Source organism: Nicotiana attenuata, unplaced genomic scaffold, assembly GCF_001879085.1.
Source record: "Nicotiana attenuata strain UT unplaced genomic scaffold, NIATTr2, whole genome shotgun sequence".
Classification (NCBI taxonomy): Eukaryota; Viridiplantae; Streptophyta; class Magnoliopsida; order Solanales; family Solanaceae; genus Nicotiana; species Nicotiana attenuata.
This window is the reverse complement of record NW_017671860.1, coordinates 195,890-207,793: the sequence shown is the minus strand read 5'-3', so window position 1 is coordinate 207,793 and position 11,904 is coordinate 195,890. Positions and strand designations below refer to the sequence as shown.

General features: G+C 38.9%; 2 protein-coding genes across 3 annotated transcripts; one reads left to right on the top strand and one right to left on the bottom strand.

Moving 5' to 3' along the window:
- Positions 1-2,818: 2,818 nt before the first annotated feature.
- Positions 2,819-5,911, top strand: LOC109210587 (chromophore lyase CRL, chloroplastic). 2 transcript variants are annotated; one of them, XM_019374024.1, is made up of 9 exons: positions 2,819-3,245; positions 3,351-3,400; positions 3,872-3,932; positions 4,026-4,061; positions 4,279-4,329; positions 4,845-4,937; positions 5,186-5,290; positions 5,406-5,498; positions 5,630-5,911. In XM_019374024.1, the coding sequence occupies exons 1-9, from the start codon at positions 3,054-3,056 to the stop codon at positions 5,741-5,743; spliced, it is 795 nt and encodes a 264-aa protein (XP_019229569.1). In that variant the 5' UTR covers positions 2,819-3,053; the 3' UTR covers positions 5,744-5,911. The 2 variants fall into 2 exon arrangements, with proteins under 2 accessions (XP_019229569.1, XP_019229568.1); XM_019374023.1 differs by having other exon boundaries at positions 5,403-5,498.
- Positions 5,912-7,059: 1,148 nt separating this feature from the next.
- LOC109210586 (probable beta-1,4-xylosyltransferase IRX10L) lies at positions 7,060-11,904 on the bottom strand. Its single transcript, XM_019374022.1, has 4 exons — positions 11,477-11,904; positions 8,822-9,210; positions 8,326-8,567; positions 7,060-8,001 (listed from the first exon to the last, which is right to left on the bottom strand). The coding sequence occupies exons 1-4, from the start codon at positions 11,580-11,582 to the stop codon at positions 7,488-7,490; spliced, it is 1,251 nt and encodes a 416-aa protein (XP_019229567.1). The 5' UTR covers positions 11,583-11,904; the 3' UTR covers positions 7,060-7,487.

Sequence of the window (11,904 nt, the reverse complement as noted above, 5' to 3'; positions counted from 1 at the left end):
CCACCCGAAAAATTCGTCGTCCTCGACGAAGTAGTTTTCGCATTTTTCAGCACCAGCATAGGCCCTAAATATGTTGCTGCCTGCTCATGTTATTCCTCGTTCGGCTCATCTTCACTCTTTTCTTCAGCAGACAAAGTTAAAAGCCGTTCAAGTTTTGGACAGTCCATCGCCATGTGTGGTCCGTTGCAAATAAAACAGCCATCAGACTTGTTGTTTTGTCCCTTGTTCTTCGAAGGTCCAGCACACTGCGTTTCCTTTCCATTGCCATTGCCCTCAATAGCATTACCCTTGTCATTTCCGTTTTTCCTCCACTCTTTTGCCATGTCCTTGTTCCCGTTTTTGGACTTTGAAGTAGTAGAGAAATCAGAACCATCTTGTCCCAACCGAAAATCACCCAACGCATCCGCAATAGCGATGGCACTAGGAAGGTCTTTCACATTTTGCCTTCGGGGTTCCATCTGCGCCCACCCGTAAAGGAAATTGTGCAGCTTGTCTTCCTCAGACATGTTGCTTATATCCAGCATCAAAGAACTGAAATCTTTAACATAATCCCTGACCGTTCCAGTTTATTTCAACTTCTTCAAACGATCTTTAGCAATCCAACCCGCATTGCTAGGAAAGAATTGATCCTTCAACTCTTTTTTCAGCCCTTCCCAAGAGTCAATTTTCGGCCTACCAGCACTTACATCATCTGCCACGCCCGTCCGCCACCAAAGCTTTGCATCGTCCACCAAGTACATAGTCATAATGGTGACCTTGTCTTCATCTCGCACATGGGCAACCTTAAAGTACTGCTCCATATCCCACAGGAAATTTTCGAGTTTCTTGGCACTCTTTGCACCAATAAACTCTTTAGGCTTAGGAATTTTGACCTTGGTACGATCTGCCCCACGCTGTGCTTCATCATTGCCAACAGCACGACGCTAAAACACATTTTTTGCTTTCATATCTGTGCACTCTTGGCTCAGCCTGTTCATCTCGGCCTCAAGATAGGCGAGACGAGTCACAATGGTCAGAAATTGATCCCCATCAACAGTTCCGACGAGTGCCTCCAATGCAGTAACTTTTTTCCTCAGTTCTGTGTTGCCACCAACCATCTTTCACGAAATTCAACCAACGAACGTCGTGTCTTCGCCCCGATCCAGCCACGCTCTGATACCAGTTGTCACATGGGTGATTATGTCACTCGAATTCTGCCCGAGGTTCACCTCTGTGCGGCAGTCAAGCCCAGCCTTGACTTCAGCCTTTCCAACACTTAGATTTATTTTAGGGACGTTTGAGACTTAGACAAGTTTAGGCAGCAAGTAAAGTAAAAGGCACACACAAAATTTACAGGAATTTCTTCCCAACTCGTATTAATATGTGAATACAAGAACACAATAAGTCAACCCTATCGCCAAGAACAAAGAACACAGTAGTTCCTTGCCCCGAAAATGATTTCCTACCTTTAGGAATACACTTAGACGAAATTGGCTAACACTTGCCACAAGACTAAGTTTTTCTATCCTCTTTGAGACAGCTTATGCACATATTTATAGGGCAGGATTTAAACAATCAGTTGACAAGCCCCAACTGATGGGCAAACATGCTAAGACAAATACAAAAACGTGCCCACACTTTTAGCCCATGATCAGTCATGTTTTGGATGTGGTTTGTAACCATCAACTGCATCCCATGTGGCTTGCACACGTTTTGCAACTGTTGACTGTGTACTGCATGTGCTTGTTTTTCCCAAGGCTGGCATTGCGCCTAGCCTTTCCCTTTAACACTGCTCCGCACCAATGTCATGACCACAACTTGCCGCCCACTGACTTAGCCGTACACGCTCATTGCCACAGCTGCTCGCTTATGTCAAGTCGCCCCTAACTTGATCAAATCTGCCTGCATCAATTGTCATTGCTTGTCCCGCATTGCCTTGCCTTGTCTTGCCATGTCTTTGCCCCTGCTTTGACATGGCTTTGCCTTGCCATTGTTATGCCAACCCGCACGTCCAAGTGAAATGCGCCTTGCTTCCGTTCAAGGTGCGTTTGTCAACCCCGCATAGTCCGTCATGCCGAGCTGCCCGTCATTATGTTGCCCCATTTTTCAGGTTGTGTGTCATGGCCATCATGAAAATCCTTGTCACAACCCACACCTGCCGAGGAACCTTGTCAAGGGGCTAACAGCAAGGTAGGGGTAAGGTCTGCGTACACACTACCCTCCCTAGACCCCACGGTATGGGATAATACTGGGTATGTTGTTGTTGTTGTTGTTGTATGTTTATCGGAATTAGGAAAATAATCCTGAAATACGATTCAGCAGTAATTTTTTACTGCAATTTGTTAGTTTTTCTGTATCTTGTAGTAGAAGTTATACCAGTAGAATTTTCTTCCGCAAATCCGATATTATTCTATGCCAAATCGAACATGAGTTAACTTATACGGTGTTGGCGTTCAGAGATAAAAATGTTAACTTTTATATTATGCATGCACCATATAGAAATAGAAGTATTGTAATGTAATAAAACAAGCATTTACCACAAAAATAATACACACTAAAAATAATCCAAAAATTACTATTTTAGAATTATAATCTCTGCATCGTATAAATTTTTTCATGAATCAAATGATCGCTAACAACAACAATAGTCACGTCATTTGTTGAAAAGAAAATGATAGTGTATAAATCATGGAAATCAAATGACCGCTAAATATTTTTTTAAATATATTTTGTGCAAGTGGGCCTTATAGCTGACATTGAGATTGGGCTAATAGTGGGCTTGAGCCCAGTAGAAGATTCTACTATATGTCAGTCCAGTAATGTGGTCGGACTTGAAAAAACAAGTGGTGGGGATTGAGAGGACGGCACGAGACTACTTTCGCCAATGCTTCTACGCCAATAGAAAAGTATTTCAAAAATTTCCCATTTTCAGAAGTTTCTAATTTTGCAGAAATTTTGAGAAGAAAAAGAAGCTGAAGCATTTGAATTCAATTCAAGTTTGTAAAATTCGAGGATGATTTATAGGTCAAATCATCTGCTATTAGAGAGTCCACTGTAAAGTGTTAAAGACCAGTATGTGCCCGGGCTCGGACTCGGTTTCGGACTCAAAGTCGGATCCAAACTCAAACGGGTGGAGCCGAGCTCGTGGAGCGGTTCTCAAGTCGCTGGTGCTTATCGGAGGCGCTTTATTGGTACGGCGGCTCACTAAGTCGACCACACGTTGGGACCATGCTCGAATTGTCGCACAGTCACTTAGCGGTGAGAAGGTAGTGCTTTTTGCTACGTTATTGGCTTTTCTATTTCTGCTACTGTTGCTCCTCTGGAACTGTGAAGAAAGTGAGAATAACTGACTTTTTCGAGTTTTATTGTAGTTTTCCAAGGAGCAAGCTGTTAGGGATCCTGATAATTACTTTAATTTCAGGTATTATATTTTTCGTTTATAATTTTCATTATTTCATGTTTTTATTTTGGATTTGCGTAGAAATATTGCTGCCAAATTAGCTTATCAGGGAGAAGGTTTAGCTAAAAACTGTAATATGTGTTGAATCTTATCAATTTGACTTTCTTAAGACGAAATTAGCCCGAGCTAGTCTGAGTTGAGGCTTAGTAATTGATAAATAGAGGTGTAGAAGGAGGGAAAAAAACATTAAGTAGTTATATCTTGTCCATTTTGTATGCTGTTGCTTGATTGGCCTGCAAAGTTACAATCTTTAGGAACGATAATTTGGATAGCAATCTTCCTATGACCGTGTCAGGCATGTAAGCATGCTTCTCTCCAGAAGTTTTGCTTCTGGAAGCATATGATCATCTCTTGATATAGAAAAAAATTTGGTCGAAGTTCTGGTATTTGAAAATTTTCTTTTATTCAACTTTCATGTTTTTCTGTGTATAGATGGCTTTCCTGTCCTGCTGCTGACATGGTAGATGGCTCTAAAGTTTTATATTTTGAACAGGTACGTCTATATCTTGCTTTGGTTTCTTCCTTCATGCTTCTGGTTTGGACCCATGAAAGTCGATTTTATAATGGAACTTCTTTTGTGTTGTAGGCATTTTGGCGGACACCCCATAAACCCTTCCGACAGGTGAGTATCCAATATTATTTTCTTTTTGTTCTTGTTATAATCAAGACTGTTGCATTATAGGCCTGCTACCTTAATTTAAGTTTCTTTGTTCTGTTGCTTTGGTTGCTGAAACCCAGAAAATCATATAAGATGACATCACAGTAGCTATTTTATTTTAGTTGCTCTTATAGTTAAGAGCACTCAGCTCATTCAATTCTAATATAACATTCTGTTGCAGAGGTTTTTCATGATCAAGCCTTGTGCAAAGGAGCTGAAATGTGATGTTGAGGTTGGTCCCAATTCATAATTTTCTGTGGTCGGAATTTTCTCTAAATTCTACTATTCTACTCCCCTTGCTAAGCCCCTTCACACTTTTTGTTTGACACGAGTGGCATAACACTTACTAGTAATCTAGTATTAATTAAATCACCATTTCTTTTTGCATTATGTATAATAATGTGATTGGACACAGTTCTACTTCCCTTACAAGCCTGTTCTCATGAATTATTACTCGTTTCAACTCTATGATGGGTGTGGGTGTGGGTGTGGGTGAGAGGATGTTTGGGTGTCTTTAAAAGTAGCATGAAGGTGGTCTGCTGGTTGTTTAGGAAAATACTTGCGCTGATTGTAGTGGGAATGATATACCTTTGGTCTAGTATTCATGCTAATAAATTCTAGTTCCTTTTAACATCTCTACTCTCAGTATCCTTACTTTTAATTGTTGGTGATAGAAACCAAGCCTTGCAGCCTTATTTTCATTCTTCGTCGCAAATAAGTTTTCATTGTACCTGTGCCTAATTCTAGGTAAGCACATATGCCATCAGAGATGCAGAGGAGTACAAGAACTTCTGCGATCGCCCTAGGGACCAACGTCCGGAACCTGAAGAAGTTATTGGGGTAAACATTTGAACACATTAAGATCGGATCTCTTTTTTTTTAGTATGCTTTACTTTTGAGTATAGGCTCAGGTCTGTAACTTTATACATATGTTCTCCCTCATTCCATGTCTCTGCTGCTTAAAATAACCAAGCCAACCATGACAAACTGTTTAATATATTTCCTAGTTTGATGGTTATGCTACTGAAAAATGTTTGGAACTTACTGTTTCTGCTGGGAAGTCATTTTAATTCTACTGTCATGCACAGGACATTGCTGAACATTTGACTACCATTCATCTAAAGCGCTGTGAACGTGGGAAACGATGCTTATATGAAGGTTCAACACCTGCAGATGGATTTCCTAATTCATGGGTATCTGCTTAAGTTTTGCATCAATTTTACTGTCGAGATTCGCGTCATGATAGCCTGTGATGTTTTCTCCTTTCCTATTAATAAGTACTGCAAGTCTATTTTGCCTGTGTAGCAGAATGGTGCAACCCGCTGTACCTCCGAACTAGCTGTGTTAAAGAACAATGAGATACATGCCTGGGATAGAGGCTATGATGTTGATGGCAATCAAGTTAGTTCCATATGCTTCAAACTTGCCTTTTCCTTAAAAACCTCCTAATGATTCGTGTCTCAATTATTCATTCATTTGTTTGAGGAACCGACAGCCTCTGACAAGACATGTATTTTTTTCCAATATTACAGGTTTGGGGTGTAAAAGGAGGTCCTTATGAATTCAAGCCCGCTCCTGCTTCAAGTTTTGACGATGCATTTAATCCTTTGAGTTTTGCTTCACAACCTGTGGGGAAAAGAATATGAGGGTTCGTTTGTCCTCCAGGAGTGATTTCTTGTTATATATTCACATGTCCATACATAACAATGTAAATCATCGGGCTCATTCAACATTATGCTTAGAATCTACTATTACTTTATTGATTTGCGCATGAGAATTTTCTATTCTTGGTCTAAGAATGGTGTAGGAGTTGATCGACCGTTGGCTCAGAGCTGAATTATGTGAAAATAGTATGCAAAAATTGGAAAAAAGTTTTTGCAAAATTATTTTGGAAAACCAAATGCCACCTGGTAGGGATGTTCATTTGGATCGGATATCCGAAACCCGAACCGATCCGTTCAATTTCGGATTGGATCAGATTTCGGATTGTGTTTATTAAAATTTCGAATTTCGGATCAGACTCGGATTGGTATAATACGGTCCGATCCGATCCGAAATCCAAAATTATTAGGGCATGTATAAATACTAAACTTTAATTTCGGATAGTTAGTACTTCTTTTATATTTTTCTCCAAGTTATTACCTTTACAATTGATGGATTTAGCTATATTGGCACCATAGTACTCTCATAATTGTAGAAACATGAATTTTTCTTACTGTATTGCCTCTTTACAAAGAAAATATACATATGAGTTTGCAACTTTGAGGCATAATAATCCGATCCGAAATCCGAAAATCTGATCTGATCCAAACTTTGAATTCAAAATCCGATATGGAATGTGTTAAATCCGATCCGATCCATGCACATCCCTACCACCCAGTAAGCGTTTGGACAATTTTTGAGTTGAAGATGGTGAGTGTTTAAGTTGAAGAAAAGTCTTTTATAGATGTTCATGGGTTCAGTTTCAAGAATTGGTGTTTGCAAGAAGATTGGAATTCGCACTCACAGAAATTGGATTATTCACAGGCCACGTGGGATGTGATGTCATTTTTTACCAATATAAGAACATAATTCACGTATGAATGATTATGGATCTTTATTACTCCCTTCTGTCCATATAAGTGACTTTTTGACCTTTAACATACCACTTAAGAAAATATTAACACCTAGAAGAAGAAGAAAAAGTGTTTTGACTAACTTACCATTAATTAAAATTTGTATTTATTAACTTGACACATTGAAATATATAAATAAGGGCAAATTTGGAAAAATAAAGTTAATTTTTTCTTGGTTATGTAAAAATGTACTTATTTTGGACCAAAATAAAAAGATCAAAAAATCACTTATTATGGACCGGAGGGACTATATTTTTAAGACCACTAACTTTCAATATTGATGTAAAGCAACAACTAACTCACAAGCTTGGGAGTTTCTTCAGCAAAATCATTATTGCAGTGTATGATAAGCTGATGAACACACTAACTTCTGAATTCTGATAGTACATTATGAAAATATCATTTCCAAAAATTCCAGGACAACTCTATCTTTATTCCCCAACCTGGGCGGGCACCCAGGGCAGGGACTCCCTAATAAGTAGTGAATGCAACAGGAAAAGCCACTTTTCCAAGAATGCTTAATGGCTTAACATCTATATGTAACAAAAAAGGCAATAAGTTTCTGGCACGACTATGCAAGTAGAAATCAGTACATACCTATTTTTCACAAGACTCATGCATACAACAAACACTATAGGTCCAAAATGAATGTGTCGTCTCCCAAAACTACGTGGTAAAAATTTACACTTCGGATGAAATTCAGCAACGTTGGTACAGAAGAAATGTTTGGAGCCAGGGGCTAAGTAGTGAAAGAAATCATCTCTTGAACCATTCTCTACCAAGGTTTTAGGTCACCAACTGGACCAGCAGTCCAGTTTAAGAACTTCTCTCCGGGCTTCAAGTAAGTGCTCTTGTCGTGAGGCAGTTTACGTGCAAGTCCGTTCAAAATCTGATGAAAAGCATCACCTGATTGAGCAGGTTGTGGAAATAACATTGCCTGCTTCATTGAAGGATTGGCTAGCAATCTCTGCTTCCTCAATATTTCTTCTGGTGGAATAGAAGTGAGAATAGTGTCCAAATTCGGAACATCTTTCTCTGCTACAAACACGCCAATATCCTCCCACGGGATTGCATCAGCAAATGGCAAGACAATGTCATCTGCTATAATAACAGGGATGCAGCCAAATATAACTGCTTCAACCAATCTTGGACTCCATGGTGCCCACCCCAGTGGGCACAAGCAAAAGATAGCTCGCTGCATGTCTTCATAGTAAGTGGTTGGATGCTCTGTTGAAATATCAAAGAGAGGATTGTCTTTAAAGTTCTCCCACACTGCTGCTCGGGCACCTCTGAAGAAATAAGTAATCAGAGTTAGTTACTCTCTTTTCAGTCAACTTCTAAAGTAGTTGTGATTTCATCTAACATTTATTTAAACAATATTCATCCAACTTTTCAGAGAAAAGAGAAACAGTATAATATCAGAATAACAATTAAATAAATCAATCAACTATGCATTAATTCTAGATCCTGATAACTCTGTACTTAACTTCACATATAAATCGACTTGGTGAAGAATAGTCGGGCTTTTGTTAAGTAGCTATGTTCAGTATATTTAAGTGTTAAAGAAACTTAACCAAATGTGATTTATTCATAGGTATGAGCCTTGGTCATACCTTGCATAGTAACCACCTTCGGGGTCATTTCCGACGTCATAAAACAAGCCTCGGAAATAAACAAAGATAGATCGGGGAGTATCTGGAGGGATCAAGTGGGATTGCATTTTTTGCGGGGGAGCATATGGAGGAATTGTAATTGAGCCATCCTTCAAACAAACATGATTTCGTTGTCCAAAAGTTTGAACCAAGGTAGCACGTTGCAACAATGGAAGAATTCCCCTCTCAATAGCTTTTTCTTCCTGCAATCGCACAGAATAACACCGTGTAACCAAAACCTATTTTTCCCCGAAAGTAATGACTGAAAGTTACAGTTGAAAATAACAAAAATCAATAATCGTGAAACTAAGGGATATTTATTAGCAGCCTTTCCGTGGAGTCTATCTAATTCTGCGAATGAGTGTATGACAGTATGGGAGAGAGAGAGGGAGATGGAGAGAGAGAGAGAGAGAGAGAGAGAGAGGGGGAGAGGGGGGAGAGAGAGAGAGAGACTCACTTGATAGTGAAAACAAGCGCCAAAATCGTGGGGCGTGATGAAGAAGTGATCAGCTCCCTCTGTCCTATTCCAGTACGGCCAGTTAGAAGCAATAAGTTGTATTGCACTCCTCATCATACGTGGTGACTTAAACGGTAAGGGAAGGCCATTTGGTGTCAGGTCACAAGTGGTATAAACAGGGGTGTAAAACCAATCTGCTTCCTCAGGATTAAAGGTTCGAACAGCGCTAGATAATAGGAAACGATGCATATAGATTTCAGCAGCAAACATGTGGTTGAGGCATCGTTGGTCTTTCTGCAGAATTTTCTTGTTGTATTTGCTGGGAAGCTCATAAACAAAAACTTTTAATCTCCCAACAGGATCATCTTCCAAGACATCACCAGCACTTCCTGAATTTTGGAAATAGAAGGAAAATAAAGGAGTTGATACTTACGAGTTTTAAGCAAGTATCCTATGTCATTATACGCTAAACTATGTAAGCAAGTCAAAAGATAATGTTTATTTGCTCAGAAGAATTTGATTAGTATTTTGCATTACAGTTAAACTTATTCAGTTGGTTAAAAATATATTCTTCTTTTTCTTTTCTTTTTTTACGGCAAGCTAAAAAGATGCTCCTTTGTGATCACAAGAATGGTTCTATGGTGTCACTAATGACATTATAATTATTCACCAACAAATTATATCTTGATGCTGCAACATTTATTTATATCTGAATTTCCACTCCTTTATAATATAAAAAAATATCTGAATTTTGACTTAAATACATGTATGAAGAACCAATCTGTTCCAATGGGAGTCTGAAAACACCCCTTGGAATTTTTGACAACCCTCAAAACATTGAAATTACGGCCTGCCAAAGTCTTCAATCAAGTTCTTCATTTAGCTTAAAAGTTCAAAAGCAGAAGACCATTATACCTAGTTTCTATGTGTTGGGTGAGCGAACATAGTCCGAGGGGGAGATTGTTGGGTGAGCGAACAAAGTCCCCACATTGGTAGCTGAAAAGATTGGGAGTCTATATATAAGGTGTAGGGATCTCTTAATGGTGTGAGGCCTTTTGGGAAAACCGTGCGGGCTTGGCCCAAAGCGGACAATATCACACCATGTTAAGAGTGTCTTTGTGCTAGTTTAGCCCAACAACTGGTATCAGAGCCCAGGTTCAGCGGGACGAGTATGGAGATGCGGGGTGATGGTGCGTGGCGGCACGCACACAAGAAGAAGCTAGTTGCGGGCTTCAATTGCCATAATACTCTAACAATGTGGGTGGCACACAGTAATCTCGGAAATTGACCTGTGGATCGTGGTAATGGGCCACATGGAACTTAGTTCGAGGGGGAGATTGTTGGGTGAGCGAACATAGTCCGAGGGGGAGATTGTTGGGTGAGCGAACAAAGTCCCACATTGGTAGCTGAAAAGATTGGGAGTCTATATATAAGGTGTAGGGATCTCTTAATGGTGTGAGGCCTTTTGGGAAAACTGTACGGGCTTGGCCCAAAGCGGACAATATCACACCATGTTAAGAGTGTCTTTGGGCTAGTTTAGCCCAACACTATGAAATCACTTCTCTCTACCTAGATTTCATTATGCAAATTATCCTCCACCCTTTACTATATTCAATTGTACAATGTGCTATGAGTCAATTGTCTACATATTTAAGTTTTTTGAGATACCAGTCAAATGTGAACTCTGAAATCTGATACAAATTCAATAATGAAGCTCATGTGAAAGCTCAATGTCTATAGTCTGAAAATAAGGGGATAAACACTATAGTCCTCATTTTATTAGCTCAAGCCTCAATGTACAATTATGCATTCAATGTGCCTCTACAGAATTCTCCCACTATAGTCAAAATCAAGTGGCAGAAAATATACATGTACAATAGAATAATATGCCAATCATATCTAGATCACTACCACACTTTGACAGGCGAACTTTTAAGAAAAAATACCTCATTTATCTGTATTCAGGCTTAGCTCTAAGGTGAAAGTTGATTTTCAATCAATCTTAACGTAGATCTGGAACTAAACTTCTAAGCATAAATCAAGGATGCTCCAGGGTCAATAATTACTCAGAGACTAACATGCAGATAGATAAATAATTCAGCTAACAAAGGTCATTCATCTCCACCTCATCTTAACCTACATTCTAGCTAATTCAACCCCATGTTTTGTCTGAGACAGACTTGCAAAAGCGACATGTAGCACGGTCAGGATTTAATAACAGTATAGCGTTTAATTACCTACAGATTCTGAATCTGACTAACAGTATGAACATCATCAAAGAAGGATGCACATCTTTGGGGGCCAAAACTCATTACCTATACAGATAATGCTATTACTTAGGCAGTTAGCAACACCAACCATTACCAGACTATTTTATTCAACATACATTTACAAGTTAACCAAATGAAACAAACAACACTATCAAGATTGCTATTCCTCATCGAAATGATCTTACATGTTAAAGACTACTGTGTCCCTATAGAACTAAGAATTCAGGAACGAGGCCAGCTGAAGAAATCAATAAAGTTGCAGCCTACAAACACAAGCCTTATGCAGCAAGTAAAGCCAAATCACTAAAACCTAACTTACTTACACAGGAAATTACACATAATTTCAAGCTAAACCACAAAAATTAGCACCCAAAAGAAAATGTACCTGAGATTCTCTCAGTTTGTTCAGTCCTATGAAATTTCAAGGCTTCAATCTTCAACAAGAGAGCAAGATAAAGAAAACCAACAAAGCCCCAAGTCCAATTCCTCATTTTCTATTGTCTCCCTTTTCAGGAAACAAATCTGTAATTAAAGTAATAAGTCTAAATCGACTCAAAACAAGAAAAAGACCAGAACTTTAATGGGTATGCTCATTAACAGAAGAAAGTTTGGAACTTTTCTTTTATTAATGGGTAGGAGGAATCAATAGTTAGAATGTCATTATATGGGTTAGTTGATATTACTAATATTTTCTAGATACTGGGGTTCTTTCAAAGACAGCTAAGAAATGAGAAAAAAAATTGAAATCTTGGTGATTCTAGTCTTGCAAATGATAGAGAAATGGGATTAAGAATTTGCTTCAAGTAACAGAGA

Bases quoted from the DNA above. Each gene is read 5' to 3' on its own strand.
- LOC109210587 (XM_019374023.1), top strand. From the start codon at position 3,054: ATGTGCCCGGGCTCGGACTCGGTTTCGGACTCAAAGTCGGATCCAAAC. The intron at 3,933-4,025 runs GTACGTCTATAT...TTTGTGTTGTAG, and splicing joins AAGTTTTATATTTTGAACAG to GCATTTTGGCGGACACCCCA. The intron at 4,938-5,185 runs GTAAACATTTGA...TGTCATGCACAG, and splicing joins AACCTGAAGAAGTTATTGGG to GACATTGCTGAACATTTGAC.
- LOC109210586 (XM_019374022.1), bottom strand. From the start codon at position 11,582: ATGAGGAATTGGACTTGGGGCTTTGTTGGTTTTCTTTATCTTGCTCTC. The intron at 9,211-11,476 runs GTACATTTTCTT...TCCAAAATTCAG, and splicing joins ACAAACTGAGAGAATCTCAG to GAAGTGCTGGTGATGTCTTG. The intron at 8,568-8,821 runs GTGAGTCTCTCT...GTGCGATTGCAG, and splicing joins GCGCTTGTTTTCACTATCAA to GAAGAAAAAGCTATTGAGAG.